A 17,582-nucleotide genomic window follows, 5' to 3' on the forward strand; every position below is an offset into this window, starting at 1 on the left:
CTCGAACCTGGATCAAATGACATATTCTTGCGCAGTGTTCCAACTTTCATGTTGAATTAAATGTGTGTTTGCCACCAGGGAGCAAAGACAGAATTTTAATTCTTTTTAAAAAGCGCACTTGAGATTTTTAAAAGTTGCGGTGAAATCTTATCACCTTCTGCGCGTTACCAAGCATAACAAAATCCAATATTCTCAATCCTTGGGTTAATATGTACTGGCATCACATGAAATACCATGCCAGGATATAATTAGTCTTTGATTGTTATGCGAACTAGATGTTCGTGTCAATGTAGTTCAAGGAAACACCATATTCAGTAGTCACCAGTCCATTTTCCTCTAAAATCATAAATCAACAGCGTTGATGGCCCCTTTGTTTAAAACTTAATATATTTGTAATTCATACCTTAGGCATTTATAAAAATTAAAAACAAAAACTTACTTGTCAAGTGCATATAAATATGTAGTTGGCCTAGTCCTAAGCATGTAAGCAATCTGGAGGTGAGTGACTGTAGGATTACAGAAATACATTGTCCTGTAATGAAAATTATTGAGGACGAACCATGTCTTCAAAAATTGATTGTCGAATTTGTTAAGGTTTAGTATGGTTGCGGTTTATCCCCGCACAGCAGTGACATTGTGAAATAATACACAGAAAAAAGCTGCGTCGAGATTGATCCACATTTTTTCTTGCTCCTTGCATTGCGTTAGTTGGGTTTTCGGTGATCGCAGAGCGTAGCCTACAATTTGCGCACTATCATTGTGGCAATACAGTATGTACCACTGCTGCAGCCAACATTGAAGGGATAACAATTATTCATATGAAATTCATATTAAACGAAAAACACATTGTAAACAACTCACAGAATTATAATAAATTCTATTATAGCACCAAAACGGCGGTTATCGCAATTATTCTGGAATATGTGCTTGCCATTAGACCACGTGAACCTTCATAGATGGCTATACCTCCGCAATAATCTCTATGAGATTATTTCAAAAAATTTAGGGGAAAAAAACAGGGAGTTACTTTGGATGTAGGAATGCATTCATTAACCATTGGCAAGTATGGGGAAATCGTCGTTTTTTTTTTTTTTTTTTTTTCGCTTATTACGCTCTGACATGGTTTGTTATCCTAAAATAAGCAAATTCATTCATTTCGATGTCCCATTCCTCTACGCACGCATATTGTTATCAAAGATAACTTATCTATTACCTATACTTAACTAGTACTAATAAAAATTGATAATAAACTAATATATATTAACAAGTGTTTTGGTAGCAGTTTTGACTGCCAACTATCTTGTGAGATGTAACCATAAAGATTATTATGTATCAGTCAAACGTGTGCATTGACAATATTAGAACAAGGAATGACGTACAAGAAGAGTTTACCAACAACGTGGAAAATTTCAATCGATGTTTCGTAATGGGGCTTGTCCGTATTGGGCATGGTTCAAAGTACTTGTGCCCTAATAACCCCTACCCAATAAAACCGATATTATATCCACATTACGTAATCGAACTCGATTTGTGACATTTCAAATATTGAAATGAAGTGAGCTATCAATGATGCATGAAATTAATTCCAGTTGGAAGATGACTGTCTCACACTGGCTTCTGATAACTAGGGACCTTGCCTCCGCCAACATGCTTTTCTCCAAGGTCTTGTTTTTCCTGGGATTCTTTTTATTAATTGTGAATACAGAAGCGACGAAAAATGACGAAGTTTGCAAGTCACAAAACACGATCTTTTCTAGTTTTAGCAGAAAATATTCAACATCGGAGGTATACTACCTGGACAGCACGCATACCTTGAAGCAGGGCATCTGCAGCTTTAAATGCTCCCAGTTGCAAAACTGTCGTTACTACACATACGAGGACGATACTGGGAACTGTACGCTGTACGCCCCGGCTACGCTAGATCCGTCTTCAGTAACCACCACTTTACAGCCGGGACATTTTGCAGTCAATGGAACAATCTTGGAAAATCAGGTGATGATTCTTCATACGTTTTAGCAACAATGAGATATGTAGCAGTTTGTCTGTTTTATTATATTTTATACTGTTTGAAAGCCGTGGAAGATAAATGACATATTATGATTAAACGGATTTTTATAACATTTCTGATACTTTCCTCTTAATGCCAATCATTTGCCTCACCTTTTCATAAATAAAAAAAGAAAAGCATTCAAACGCGTTTGCAGGTTCAATTTGAGATTTCGTTCCAGACAAACTGAATCCCGTCAATGGCCCTTTTCACATACATGTAGAACAGTATAGATAAGAAATTTTGTCTGTACCGGTTCACTTTGAGAGGTTGACCACATTTAATTAATTTTAAAGATTTTCAAACTATTAACGTAGGAGTTTCACCGAAACGGACCCCCCCCCCCCCCCTGCGCTCGAGACCAGGGAACAAACTTATGGGAAACTTGTGAAAGGAAGGAAAAACCCTTGGAGATCATTTACATGAAAGGACCCGTCAAAATGAACCAGAACAGACTGTATCCCTTAAGTACACTGAGTGTGAGAAGAACCATAAGGCGACAACAATCATGAATTCGAAGTTCAATGTTTATTTTGCCCAATTATTTAATTAATTAATGTACTTCAATTAAATACTGTCGACATGGTACGACAGTGTTACAATATTGTAATCAAACGTAATCTTCGTTTATTTTAAGGCTTTTTAGTAAATTCATTTTAGATATTCGTATTACTGCCTACTAAGAATTCTCACACGTGTTGTTATACCGTTGAAATGTATTCAATCGGTGTTAAATATGTCAAACCTTTTTAACTAAAGAACTGATTTTATAGAAGGTAATAAACAATTATTTTAAAGACGATAGATTAATATTAGAAATTACATTAATAGTAAAATCAATTTTGAAGTTATCTATCTTGAACCTTTTTTTTTTTTTTTTGAGCAATCACTCTCTAATAATTTCTTTACAGCCTCACCAGCAATTTTTCGCTCAATTAATATTTCGCTTATTTTCTCGCTCGATAAATTGAGTTATTTCTCCATTTTCTTGGTTATAGTGCGGAGATGGTCCTACCCGTTCTTTTATTACGCTAAAGTTCCAATGCTAAAAAATCAGAAACAGATCAGAACAGTTTGCAGGATGAACCATAAGAAATCAGACTGTTATTAGGCTAGCTGAGAAACAAAACAGAGATACTTTGAACTATCATGCCAATATTTTGATGTATTTATATAACTACCGTTGTGTTTGATGCGATTAAAAAATTACACAACAGGTCAAGTTAACTGTGATAAAAGTAGAAACTGATTCAGGTAAGAGTAGTTCAGGTTAATACATGCACACGACTTATCAACCACATTACTGAAGCCGGCAGCAACTTATAAGCGTGTTTGTGTATGTTAGCGGTGGTTGAGGTGGAGGGGAGGGGTATAACTGTTTAGAAAACACTGTCTGACAAGGAGAGCAGGGGTAACGACAAATATTATGCACTTGAAGGCAGACAGTTGTTGATAACTGATGACAGGTCTTGATATAATATTTATATGTAATATTTCAGTCATTTTTTAACCACTCCCCCAGCTCACCTGGATCCTACGCCTGTGTAAAGTAGTGATATCGAACTTCAATATCCAGATTATGATTATTTAGAATCCATCAAACTGGAGAGATGTGCGTTATTTCGCAAGGAAAAGTACTTTCTTCACCCCTATTTGAACCACATCAAGCGTTTGCAATTATCGTTTTTATCGACAACTGTAAGCAATGTCTGATATAGAGTTGTGTTATGTCAGGAAAGCATGTTTTAACTTCTCTCCACAAATAACCATGGCCAGGGTGTCAATTTATCGATCAACATTGACAGATATTGGAATACAAATAGGCAGTGACCTGCATCAGATAAAACGCAGAATGAACCAAGGCACAATTTCAAACCACTGGTTTCGTACCCTCTACCAGGGTGGCAGATATTACAGGGAAATCTTGAAAAAGCCAGAAAGCCAAATGACTGTCTATTTATCTGGAGACATATCTGTGAATATCTTGTTAAAATCAATCTGTCGCCCTGGTAGAGGGTAGTGGTTTCCTCTTCTGAGGCTTTTATTTGTTAAATCACGTGAGTTTGTGTCCATTTAACCTACTTTGGATTCGAAAATAATTCTTTTGAATTCGAAAAATATGGTATTTTGAATTCTTGTTTGTTATAATTATAATCGAAGTCGAAACCAATGAATCAATTTTTATATAAAAAATACAAAAACCAAAAAACATGCGTACGGTATGGAAGTACATCTCATACAAAATATGTATTAAACATCGGTAATGTTATTTTTACGGAGCTATTTGCAAAACAATTAATCAACCAATCTATCTGATCAAAATTTTTTCTAAAATGTTTGTTTATTGCGTAAACTTTTCTGGGAAGACCTATCATTTTTATCTTTCTAGGCGGACTTACACGGCGTGTGTCCATACTACAGTGCGTGTGAGTGGGACGAATTCTGCGCAGACGACTGTCTAGACAAGAGAAGCATCACATGTGAATGTCGAAATAAAACACAATATGGAAAAGAATGTGATAAAGGCTAGTGAACTTGCTCTTTGGAAGCACATTTTTACTCTGCTTCATCACTGTACAAAAAGTTAAGATGAAGTTAAACATAAATACTTAGGTCGACTTTCCTTGGCACGACCGGTTACGTTTGTTGTCCACGGTGAACACCGCTTTACAGCTAACAAGAAAAATATTTTGCATGCCCGCCGTCAGTTCCAAAATTTATTTTAAGTAAACATATTACGTTCCTGTATAAAATTGTTTTCGGGTATATGGCAAGAATCGTTGCTGAATCCGATTGGAAGGATTTAATTTTAAAAATGTAACTCTACAGAAGTTTTCACCTTTTTATGTTTTCCCTAGTAAATTGTAGGTTCACTTCGTATATTTATACTGTATGTATGCAGAAACAGAGAAAAAGCAGGGCTACTGGTAGAATTTATTTTTGTGCCAGTGTTTTCCATTTATAATAAGATTCACAGCAGGAACAGCCACATTTCTTTTGATCCCTTCTCGATGCTGTTCTTTACAGTGAAATCTTGATTTTCATGTTGTGTATTTCAGTGTTTTCTCACCAGGCTACAAAAGTGCATGACATTCCTACATTGTATTCCTACGATAGTTGCGCCATGAGTATACAAGGGGAGCACTATATCATCTCTACAAATAGGTAATATTGGCTACCTAATTTTTTTCTGCGCGATTTGAATGCTTTGTTCAGGATTCATCTAGCAAGTAAAACAGGCCAGAAAACCTTAATTCTAGTTTTTTTGAAAATTGTATTAGACTGCAAGCGTTATTGATAGTATAGTCGATGTTTTTCTTATTTTATATAGATATTGTCAAGAAATGCGTAATGTAATAGCAATTTCCCCGGTTCATCATTGGTATTTTTGTCGTTCTAACCGACGCTATCGATTTTAAATAATTTCAATGATTTAAAATGATATTTTTGTTGATAGATAGATCACTTTAATTTATCTACGATATCATTGTGAAATAACATTAACAAAAATCAAAGCACAAATTTTCTTTTATTAACACAGGCTTCGCTGGGATAGTTCTTCGAATAAGTGGGTAAATGGATATACGGATATCTATCGTTGGGTTGATGAGAAAGGCTCTTATGAATACGTGCAACGTTTACATTATGGTCTGGACAATCGCAACTGTGTTACCGCAGCGGCTGATGGTAACCGTTTCTACTTTGTTGGCACGTTTTACGACCGAGCCACTGACAACTGGGGGACTAAAGTTACGACAAAAGCATTTCGATACGCAGGAGAAAAAGGTATGCAGTTGAATAAATGCTTGCATTGTTTTATATTTCATTATAACTTCAAGTGGACTCTCACTTGTCTTCGAGTTTACAGTGAGAATTTTTTTTCAAATCAAATTCAAATTGTTGTTTTAAATTACCAGCTTTATCTAATTTCTATCCCAGTTATTTTACCAAAAAGATTCAGTAAATATTTGGTGCCGCAATGTTAACCCAATGAAATAGAGGAATGGGCACATTTGTAAAATGCTTCATGACAATTATATTTGATTTCCCACAGGGCCTATGACTGCTAAGGCCACCAATGGAGATATTTCTAACAATCGTATCGCGGTTTCATCTACTGGGAGCGGATGTCATAAGTCATATGCGCGCATCACCCACGACAATGCTTGGTGTTCCGATAGCCAAACCGTTGATCAATACTTACAGGTGGACTTGGGGCAAGCATATATAGTCACCAAGGTGGCCACAAAGGTATATTGGTATATTTTGCAAAAATTGAAATTATTTTCCCCCAACAATAAAATTTTTGTTTCTTCTATTCCTACAAATTTGCCCTCAAAAAGCTGAAGTGAGGTGCAAGTCATTCGTGGTATAATGTAAAGTGTTTTAAGAAATGCGATCATTTAACTTACTCACCCTTGTTGGCAATGATAATAGTTTGATAGCACCAAAAGCCCTTTTCTTTCTTTGAGAAAAAATAATCGTTTAACGCGTGTAGTAGCCTACCTTTTTTCTCTAATATCAGGGACGTGTTTACAACAATTTGAACCAGTGGGTGACAAAATACCAGTTAAACTACACGGCCAGAAGTGACAGTGATTACAGCTGCGTCCGCTGGGGTCCTGGCAGTGAATGCAAGGTAAGTAAATGTTTCTTTCTCACTTATACTTTCTGTTAACACTGGTAATAACAGTATGATATAATTTCCAATTAAAATGGCGCATGATTATCCAGCAGTGGTATGGAAGCACTGACAAGATAGTTTCTTGTAAAATTTTGCAATGTATTATTATTTTTTTGCAGATATACATTCAGATAGTTATGAACCAACCCTGCTTTGTTTTTTTATTATTTCAAAAACGATGAATAATGCACCAGATATCTAAATGACGATCATTTTCCTCACAGAGAGAACCCCAAATACTTGACACATTAATGATTTTGGTGAAATGGCAGCAAGGTTTTATTGGAAATGGTGTCTTTTTGAACAAGAATGTGTTAAGGGTTTTTAATTTTGTTTAAAGACGTGCAGTGGGCGTTAGGTCTCATTGAGTAAAACAATGAGGTACTTTTCTTGTAAATTTGAGCAATTTTCCCTTTATCACTTTATCACCTTTACCACTTACGGTTAAGGAATTCAGATCTTATGGACCCATTTTTGAGATCGTTGAGTATATAAGAATTTCTCATTTTTAATTTTTATTAGAGTGGCTCCAAATAAAAAACTTCGGAGAAAACACCAGTTTTGGATATGGTTTACTTTAGTGATAATGGAAAAAGATTGAAATGGATGTTGAAATAAAATTACTGCCAGGACACTCTAGGCATCAATGACGTCATGGTAGTTAGTGTGAGAAATTTAATCAGAGGCTCTTCTATTTGAAAGTCATATGGTGGTGTTATATGACTTGGTGTTCTGGCACACGTTTTATCTCTTAAAAATATGAAAACAACATAAGGGAATTTTGCATGAAACATTCATACAAATGTGACATAATTTAATGACGCCAACTATTCTACTCCTATTCTTTTTACCCCCCGCCAGGTAGGTTTTGCTTTCACCCACGTTTGTCTGTTTGATTGTTCATTACCAGCCTAACTCAAAAAGTTATGGATTGATTTTGATGAAATTTTCAGGATATGACACAAATGACACAAACTTGAAAGTGATTAAATTTTGGTGGTATTCCCTATCGCCATCAATTTTTCTTGTTGTCGTTACCATCTGTTTTTCATTTTTGATTTTTTTAGATAATGAGAGCAAACTACGACATGGACACACAGGTAAACCAAACGTTAAAGCCAGAGATAGTGGCCAGACGTATTCGGTTCGTTGTAAAGGAGTGGCACCAGAAAATAGCCATGAGGTTTGAAATATATACTCGCGGTGAGAAATCATCTATAATTTATTTTTAGTAAAAAGTCGTCGTTGACCTTGCTTAATTTGACATAGGAAATCATTGTAATGGTCGTAGGCATTGAAGAAACCCGACAAAAAAGTACGCAAACTATTATCGGTATCTTCATGTTGATTTTTGAGAAATGAGGAACTGGTATACAAAAAGTGAAAGAAATAATAATAAGATATTTGTTTATTCATCTATGAATGAATAATGAATAACCCCGTCTTTGGGTTCATAGCTAAATTAATAAATGAATGGGTGATGAACAAATGAGTGAATTAATTAATAAATGAATATTATAACATTCAGCAAGTTTCGTTTCATCAATTAATCCTACTCTCAATTCTTGACCTTTACGTTTCAGACCCCTTTGAGCCGTATCAGTACTTTCAAATTTTCGGAACACATTGGACATGTGCTTTAAAACGGAGAAATGGCCAGTCAGTGATAGCAGTGACGTCTTACAAGATAGATGGCTCGAACACCGGAATGTACAAAGGCAAAGTCAACGTCTTTGCTTGGAGTACAGTCCATCAAGCTTATCTTGGGGTTGGAGCAGCACCGGTAGGATATTAATTTCACCAGACTGCCACATTCAACACCGAATCAAAATATATGAAATATTGACAATTTGTATATATAGTAGACGAATGCACACTAAAACTGCGATGCATATGTTTTCTTCATCTATACAAATGTATGAATAAACAAGTCTATATGGGTTGTTTTTCCGTTATTTTAAGGATTTTATTAAATTTATATTTGCGACTGCAAAGTTTTTTAGGGGTGGGGTGGGGGTATCCAAAACATCTGCTGGAAAGAATTATTTTGTAAATTGCGATAATTACGATAAAATTTATATGTACAGATATAGAAAAATGTATTCGTTATTGTTTTTTGCTACATAACATGCCCAAGTTGTCGACAGAATGGTACCATAAATGTCATAATTGGCCAATTTATTAATTTTGTTATTTGATTATATGTCTAAGGTACCACGTGGGTTTCGCTGCGACCTCAGTGAAGTCAGCGAAAGTGTGCTACTTAGTGTCGCTAGTGACTCTCATAAATGTTGCCATAGTTACCAAACTGGAAAGACCCGCATCTTCAAATTGGACAATGCTTCTTTCAATTTCAGCTCAGGTTAGTGACATCTCTTTTTAAAAATACATGTCTAACGACTATGTAGCATATACTGTATACTGCCGAGGGAGATGCCAATTTTTGGAAGTAACATTGGTTTCCTGAGTAATGAGATGTATTACAATGAAACCATGGGATATCAAAACAAATTCACACCTAACGCATTTTAGAAATTTTTTTTTACAGTTCAAGCATTAGGTTCTGGTGTTTCTGGTGGTGGGACAATGAACACAGAATCTAAACATATCATCATCAACATGGACTACACCTTTCCAGAAGACGGTACGCTAACAATAGTCCTGTGTCGATACAGTATATGATAACGAGAAATATATTGACAGTAATATGTGTTTGTTTTCAGTTCGCATCAAATCTTAAGGAGTAAATTCCTCAGATTCAAACCCTTGGTGTTTTCGCAATTTTGTGCATATTGATAATTTGCCTAGTAGCCAGAGGCTTAGTCTCAATAATGGAATAATGATATATAGTAATTCTAAGATGCCATAAGGAACATTTGTATTTAAAATATTATCAAGAAGGGTATCCCATTCAAATATATCATTTTGTATTTTTATGAAGGTGAGATCATAGGCTGGGAGTTCTACTCCGAAGTAAGTGATAAAGAATTGAGATTCCAAGTGTGGCGAGCGGAATCCTTGACGACAACCTCTGGCTCCTTCAAACTAGTTGCACAAAACATTTACGTGCACAACTTTATCGGTCGCCAAGTTGTAAGTGCAAAATTTGCTGATATGTTTTGATATGTTTCGGTTGACTTTTCGTAAGCCAGTAATTATCACATCATGTTAAGTTATTCCTTCCTTACTGGCCTATGTTTGGGGAAAAAGTTGGTCCATTTCTGAATAAAATTTAAATAACTTAAATACGGTTGATACACTAATTGATCCTTCCCCTCCTTCCCTTCCGTAAATATTTGGTGGTTAACACACCCAACTTAGGAATACTCAAAAATGTCTCTATGAAATTTCACTTTACCTATTTTAATGCTATGATGTTTGGCACATAATAGTTATGACTCAATTACTGTACTTTTGCTATAATGACCGAATGACACTCAATCTACAAAAAAATCATTCAGGTCAAAAACGCAATGTATTGTCACCCACCTCGGTTTAAGAACACAAGCCAATGTCGTTGACAGAAAACGTTTCATTTTAGATGCCCATTAACATAGACGAACGCCTTCAAGTCATGCGCGGAGACTACTTTGGCTTTACGTGGCCCAATGGGAATGCCATACCGTACACAATGACTGGAAGTGAAAACGTGTGTGGCCTCTCGGGAACAGCGCCAGCTGTAGGAAACACGTATTCTTTAACTTGTGATTTTGGTACAAGAAAATATCCTCTCCGCGCAATTTGGAGGCCATTTGGTGGTAAGTATATATCTCCTGACCTGTTCAAATCAACTAATTATCTAACTAATTAGGAAAAAAGATTGATATACTGTCAGCAATACAGAGGTATATCTTTTAAGAATACGATGAGCTGGAACATTGACGAAGTTAAATTGTTGAATTTAGTATACCGCATCGAATAAATATAGAATAAAACCACTCGAATAAATATCAAATAAAACTACTTTCTAAAAGCAACGGCCTCTATAGAGGAAAGGGTGTACTTTATAACTTGTACACTGTAGCGAGAATGCCTAAAAATATCAACAATGTTTAATTACATAACAATGAAATTAAATATAATTTCCATCTGCTATTAAGTTTTAACTATGCAACTAGTAACCAGATGTGAAAAAAAAAAAATCGAAAGTAGCTTGTGCATACGCTTTAATGGAAAAACATAACTGTTCTCTCTCTACAGGTGACTTTAGCACCACCCAGCCTGTGTGCGATGGCGATACCGTCTCCATTACCTGTCCAGAGGGAACATGGATTCAAGTTAAAGACTCGTTCTACGGGAAAACAGACCCAAGAATCTGTGTTGGCGGTAACGCCAATAGCACAACATGTGAGGACCCAGACTCTCTGGCATATGTTCAAGGCTACTGCGAGGGCAAACCGACCTGTTCCGTGCCTGTGGCCTCCAATGTCGACCCCTGTCTGTACGTCCGGAAGTACCTTACAGTCACTTACAGATGCATAAGTAGGTTCAAAGTATAGAGAGGGAGGCATTAGCTTACAGGCGTCATGTAATGGGTTTTGGTAGCGTTTTCCTAACGTTTACGTATTATCAACGACGTCGTATTTCGGCGTTTAATTTATCTGTCTAGATAAACTTTTAAAATTCGAATAATTGTTCCATAAAAAGTGTTAAGTGGGATAATCGTGAATTTACGTACGTTTTGATCACCATGCAATCACTGGACATTGTAAAATTAACGAACAACTAGTTCTGCGACAAAATTTTGACGCTGCGTTAAAAATAAAAGAAATAGCACGTATACAGCGTGTTCCGTTCATGTGCTTTTAAAGATGAGGACCGGGCACTGGGAATGCAAAGTGGTGCCATTTCCGATAGCTCAATCACTGCCAGTAGCACCAGTGCAGCATGTGACCCAGTCTGGGGTAGACTACATCACAACCCTGGCGGAGGGGAGGCGTGGTGTGCACAGTCTAATACTGCCAACGAATACATTCAGGTCGACCTTGGCACAACACGCATGGTTACAAGGATTGACACTTTGGTAATTTCTCTTACTGTCATATATATAACTATATATATCTTTTCGATATATCCTTTTTTATTTTATCATTATTATTTGTCGTTATATGAATTTGTCGTGTCAGTAAAAGCATTGATTCACCAAGTGAAAAAGAATGTGTTCTTACAACATGTAGCCTATTTGTACAGGGGATTTCCGAGTTTAGAAAATGATATAGAGTTAGTCAGTAAGTACTAAAAAAGTGGATGATGGAAAATACACAAAAAGTTAATGAGTGGTTCTTTAAATTAAATGCGTATAGTCTGTCTTTGTTATATTCATATTTGCTGTAACCGTGCTAATTACATAAGAAAGTTATGAAAGAATGTTTCCACCACTGATTTGGTCAAAAAGCATACATGCATTAATGATGTCACACTTGTATTTCTATAACAGGGACGAAGCAATACGGAATACGTGACAGGATACAACGTGAACATATCAGAGGATGGAAGCAGCTTTACCTGTGTGATGTCACAATTAGGCACATGTCAGGTTGGATTGATGTCTTATTCTTTTTCCCACTAGTTATCTTAAATTTTCGCAGGCATTTCTGTTTTTTTCGTGTTGTTGTGGTTGCTATAATAATAATAATAATAATAATAATAATAATAATAATAATTATTATTATTATTATTATTATTATGCAAAATATAAAGCTGTCTTCATCATGTCTAATATAAAGTCTGTTGAAATATATAATTTCGTTAGAATTTTACATTTGAACTACAGAATTCAAATATGAATACGGCAATCGAAATACTAAAAATAGGGCTTGGCATTAGACGGAAACCTCATTATTCCAAACTAAATAAGTAAATGCATTTGAAGAAATATATTATTTGCCATAAACCAAGGAACTACGATTCTTATTAATCCTCACCTTGTATGTTTTTTATCAGGAGTTTAACGGCAGTGCTGACGGTGTCACCGTTCAGAGTGCGTGGTTGTGGTCTGCAGTACCAGCACGTTACGTACGCCTGGTAGCTACTCAGTGGGTAGGCGCTGTGGCAATGCAGTTCGAGGTGTATGGCTACAATGAGGGTAAGATATACTAGCGAAAAACTAGTTCGGCGACCAAATTTTACGCTGCGTTAAAAATAAAAGAAATAGCATGAATGCAGTGTGTTTCGATTTGTTTTTAAGGATGAGGCCTGGGCACTTGGAATGCAAGGTGGTGCTATCTCAGACAGCACAAAAACTGCCTTTAGAGGTCAATAAAGGTCATTAGAATAAAAGTGAAACCAAAAGAATATGATTATAATAATAATTATATATATATAAGGGGGAGACGTGATTGGGGCCCTTGATCGCCCTTTAGAAACTATCCAGCATTTGCTTATAAATATCTCCTCCCCATCTTTCCCCCAGGACTGCCTTTACAAAAGCCACCTGTATAGATACCTTAAAACAAATATCACTTTCACATAGCTTATTGTGTGAAACTCAAGAAAGCATGATTACCGCAGTGGTGAACATTCTTTAAAGCCATTTTAAAGTACACGTAGCCCCGTAAGCAAACTGACATATTTTATCATCTGACAGGATTGCCTCTTTCTACTGGGACGTATCCATTGGGCGTTGCCTCTGGGGCTATACCGGATGCGGCACTGTCGGATAATGGTAATTCACACGGTTGCTGCCCACCGGAGCATGGTCGGTTACACTTTGAGACACCTGGTGGTGGGAATGCATGGGTACCCACGGCTTCTACTAATAACTACCTTCAGATCGATCTGTCACAGTTTTATATCGTTACTGGAGTAGCTACACAGGTAAAACGAAAGTGAAACACGCGAAGATATGTGCTCATGATTTTTTTTATATACTAAGCCCTACATAATGACTTGCACTTGGCACTCTATGTTGACGTCGCTGAAAGGATTACATTTCTGAATTCTATATACGAGCGAGAGAGAGAGAGAGAGCACCCTGTTTCAAAGTAACACTGGACTGTCACAATGTACCATAACCGTCATTGCTAACGTAATGGATGCGGTGCACTAATACAGATGTGAGACGACATTAAAACTCAGTTGTTTTATTACAATAGAAGGACATTGCAGTTGTCGTTGTTCTGAACATGCAGTGATATTTCAGCAATAAAACCGTGTTCAAAGACCTACCGTAACAGCAAAAATCCCATGTAATATTGTGACGTATTTTTATTTTATCATCCGGCCGTGAAATATATAATTTATTCTCCATTGCAGGGAAGGTCTTCGGATAATGTATACAATTCCGACCAGTGGACAATAAAATTTAAACTGTACCACACACAAACTTACCTATACTGGCATTGCTATGACAGATTTTCTGGATGCAAGGCAAGTTTTTGATTCCCGATGCTATAATGTTACTATATCTCGTGCAGTTGACCACGTTCTGTTTTAATTTAATGTTACTTATATTAGGTCTTCATAAGATTAAAGGTACAGGAGGATTACTGTTGACCTGAAGTTTATCCTTGAAAGAGTTTTTGATCGACTGATTTCCTTTCGGGTCACAAATTAGTCTCGAATTTGTCGCCATTCCTGATGTGGGATTTCGATGATTTTTACATGCGACATTGTTTAATATTTCATGTTTAGAAGAGTAGTTTGACGATATAATGCTGAGATAAGGCAAAGATAAAGCCGGAAATTAAAATCCCTCTTCGCCGGCATACAGTAGTTTGTACACTTTTCCAAAGAGAATGTTAACTTTTTAAATTTGGATTTGGATTTGGATTTGAATAAAGAAAAGAAAGAAAAACTTCGTTTATGGGCTCTCAAACCCAATATAAATATTTTATGACCGACCACCACATAAAGTGCAAGGATATAGCCCATAAGCCTCACTTACCATAATAATATACATTTAGGAATCCCTTTGATCATTCTTCTAAAGTTCTTTATGTACTGTTTCAGACATTTTCTAATGCTAACACGGACACTAATACTATTGTAAAGAACACCATTGCTCGTCCCTTTTTGGCCAAAGGGCTTCGTATATACACACACGCCTGGAACAGTGACTACCCGGCTGTGAGGATTGAAGTCTATGGGTATAGATCAGGTAAGGTCATTTTATCCCCGCGGCAAGAACGATTTTTATCTCAAAGAACGGATCGCAATTGGCAATTTTAACCCATCGTTATTGTGTTTATGTCACCACTTCAGTAGCTGAGCATGTGCACCTGCCTATAAAATGTTTAAATTTGGTCTTAAGGACAAATTATTCTGCCTTGACTTTGTGACTAGTTTCCGTAAGTAACAATGGCTTCAGTGCTTCCATATTGTGACTCCAGGTCTCCAATCATATCAGAATCTATCTGACACCAATTGCTCACCCATCAGCGTTACAAGCCAGTGGTTTGAAGGCAATCTGTTTTTGGCGTCAAACTGTCAAAGATACGACTATGGACTAAACTTTTGGAAATGGAGTTTTCCAAATAGCCGTTTTGAACAAGTCCAACACGTTGACGGAACGAGCAGCTACAGGTATTGCTGGGCAAATTAGGTGATGTTTGGAAGCAATAGAAAATAGATGGACAGGCAATGCGATTGCTTCTTCCGTGTTGTTGAATTATAAGAAAGTGCGTGACAGATTATAAGGATAAACAAGAGCAACATACTTAAAATTGATGATGGTCATTAGATATATTGATTCAACGTTGCGAAGATGAAATATTTCCTACCATCTTTTATATTATACAATGGATATGTTAGTGAAAGGTGGTCTTATGATACAGTATTTTACCCACGCACACACAAAGGAAAAACTTTTAAAGTAGAAGTTCGGTAACAGAGTAATAAAATAAAACATTTCATTTTATTGCCAACTAGAAGGCCCACTGCAGGCCTTCTGGTATAGCAGGTATCGCCCTGCATGTTGATAATAGAGTTTAAACATATTAAACGCAAATCACATTTATTTCAGACACTTCAACTATGGGAACTTCTTCAAAGCAGGAGGGAAACTATTCTATGCTCATCCAGTTGCATCAACTAGTTCGGGCGACTGGACGACAAACTCCCCTATTTACGTGTACAACAACGGACAGTTCGAGTTCCACGTGGGCATTTCGGGCAGTTCCGCAAGACAGATTACCCCCTTCAGGCAGGACAAAGAGCAGTTTCTCTTAATGAGTAATTTAAAGCATCCGTCATCCACTTCTAATCCTGAAAAATACACTTATAATAGCTATGTCTATAAGTGGACCTAAAAAGACCTTCATCTACTATATATATATGTATTGTGTACCAAAGTAAAGTATACAATAATTTTGTTACAGACAACTAGCGGATCCATTGGTCAGTGTACATCATGTACGTTATATCATCTCTATCTATCTATCAGTGGACCTATAAAGACATTCGCCATAGTTACTCTCTTTCTCTCTCTCTCCGTCACAATCGTCAGCATTTCCCCCTGCTCATGGCGTACACTTGTCAAAAAAACTTAGCATATAGTAAACTCTCTTTCAACTTTTCTCCATTTTGACATCTCTTTCATAAAGAGTAAGATATGAAGTGAAATCGCCTGAAATTGTATAAAAAGAATATATTTTTAGTACTGTGTACTTGCTTGTTTGTGAATAAAACGCATAAAAATAAGCCTTGCAATTAAACGTTTAGTCGCTGCAACTACGCGTTTGCTAATGTAACATATAATAGGACACATCCGGCATGTATATAGAATATCTTTCCAAATGTTGGAGCAGCTGTGAGTTCCTGCAGAGTATTTGATGTTTCTCTGTTAGCTGACATTTATATCAGTGAGGGAAAAACGTGGTTGTATGACTATTACAATTTGAAGAATATCTTCCAATACGAGCTGAATACTTTAAAATGTCGGAAGATTGCTTTTTAACAGAGGGATTTTCAAGGTCTTTTCATTAGTCATATATTTACATTTCATAATTTCAAATTAAAATTCGTACTCTGTAAAATGCTTGTCATGTGACGCTTTTTTCGAGATCAGGAGGTCAGATGTGGGAAAATGTGGAATACAATTGCAAGCCCTTAGGGACAACAGATTTTTTACCCCTAGGCTACACGAGCACCCGGTACTTCGCGACACGATTCTATCAACATTCTGAGTCACACAATGACTTACTGGGGTAGATCTAGAATTTTAGTGAGGCGATTAGTTTTTGTCAATAAGATTGTTCATGGTTCCGGTGAATTGAATTTTCTGATGTTTTAGTGATAGTAATAACTTAATTTGGAACAAAAATAATGGTAAAACAGCTACGCTAAGCTCTTGTCACAAGAGCATCACCAGGGTGAATGTCCACAGGTCGTTGGGTATTGGTAGACCTGTGAACGATTCTCACTCGGGGAAGTAATTGGTGGAATGATCTGGTTAGACATTGGGGGTGGGGGACCATGGGTGAACATTGTCTTAAAACAGGCCACTCTCTCTCCGGGTAAGAGAGCAATAATTAATTGGCTACATGTAGGCCTAGGAGGGAAGTCAAAGGAAACATCCAAAAACAGGCCCCCACATTGAACTGAATTTTTCTCTAAAGACGGCAAAGGGCGGCAAGATGAAATATATGCCATGTAGTAGGACAAGGACTAGACAGAATGTCAGATCATGCCAGATTTTGGGGGAAAATTGAGGAAATATTTTATGTATTTTTGTCATCCCTATATCTTTGTTCCCTATTCAGCCAGTGTTGGACGTTTAGTTAGGAGCCAACTTCTACTGCATATGCTTTGGGAGATACATTGTACATATCAGTTTGTCTGATTTGTATTTCCCATATTGCACGCAGCCGTGACCTAAAATTTCTTTGCCTACCTCAAATGAACATACCAGTA

The 17,582-nt window shown here is 36.6% G+C and overlaps 2 protein-coding genes across 2 annotated transcripts; both read left to right on the plus strand.

The window, feature by feature from the left end:
* The first annotated feature begins 8,012 nt into the window (after positions 1 to 8,012).
* On the plus strand, positions 8,013 to 14,406 carry LOC147763949 (lactadherin-like). Its single transcript, XM_087001553.1, has 12 exons — positions 8,013 to 8,046; positions 8,315 to 8,514; positions 8,943 to 9,093; positions 9,280 to 9,375; positions 9,673 to 9,824; positions 10,273 to 10,489; positions 10,932 to 11,213; positions 11,543 to 11,754; positions 12,169 to 12,267; positions 12,675 to 12,816; positions 13,318 to 13,547; positions 13,986 to 14,406. The coding sequence occupies exons 1-12, from the start codon at positions 8,013 to 8,015 to the stop codon at positions 14,109 to 14,111; spliced, it is 1,941 nt and encodes a 646-aa protein (XP_086857679.1). The 3' UTR covers positions 14,112 to 14,406.
* Positions 14,126 to 16,370, plus strand: LOC147763950 (uncharacterized). Its single transcript, XM_087001555.1, has 4 exons — positions 14,126 to 14,154; positions 14,636 to 14,829; positions 15,062 to 15,254; positions 15,694 to 16,370. Exons 1-4 carry the CDS (start codon positions 14,126 to 14,128, stop codon positions 15,977 to 15,979), a joined length of 702 nt encoding a protein of 233 aa, XP_086857681.1. The 3' UTR covers positions 15,980 to 16,370.
* The last annotated feature ends 1,212 nt before the right edge of the window (positions 16,371 to 17,582 follow it).

Source organism: Lingula anatina, chromosome 1 (assembly GCF_051362555.1).
Source record: "Lingula anatina isolate TDL-2025a chromosome 1, LinAna3.0, whole genome shotgun sequence".
NCBI lineage: Eukaryota > Metazoa > Brachiopoda > Lingulata > Lingulida > Lingulidae > Lingula > Lingula anatina.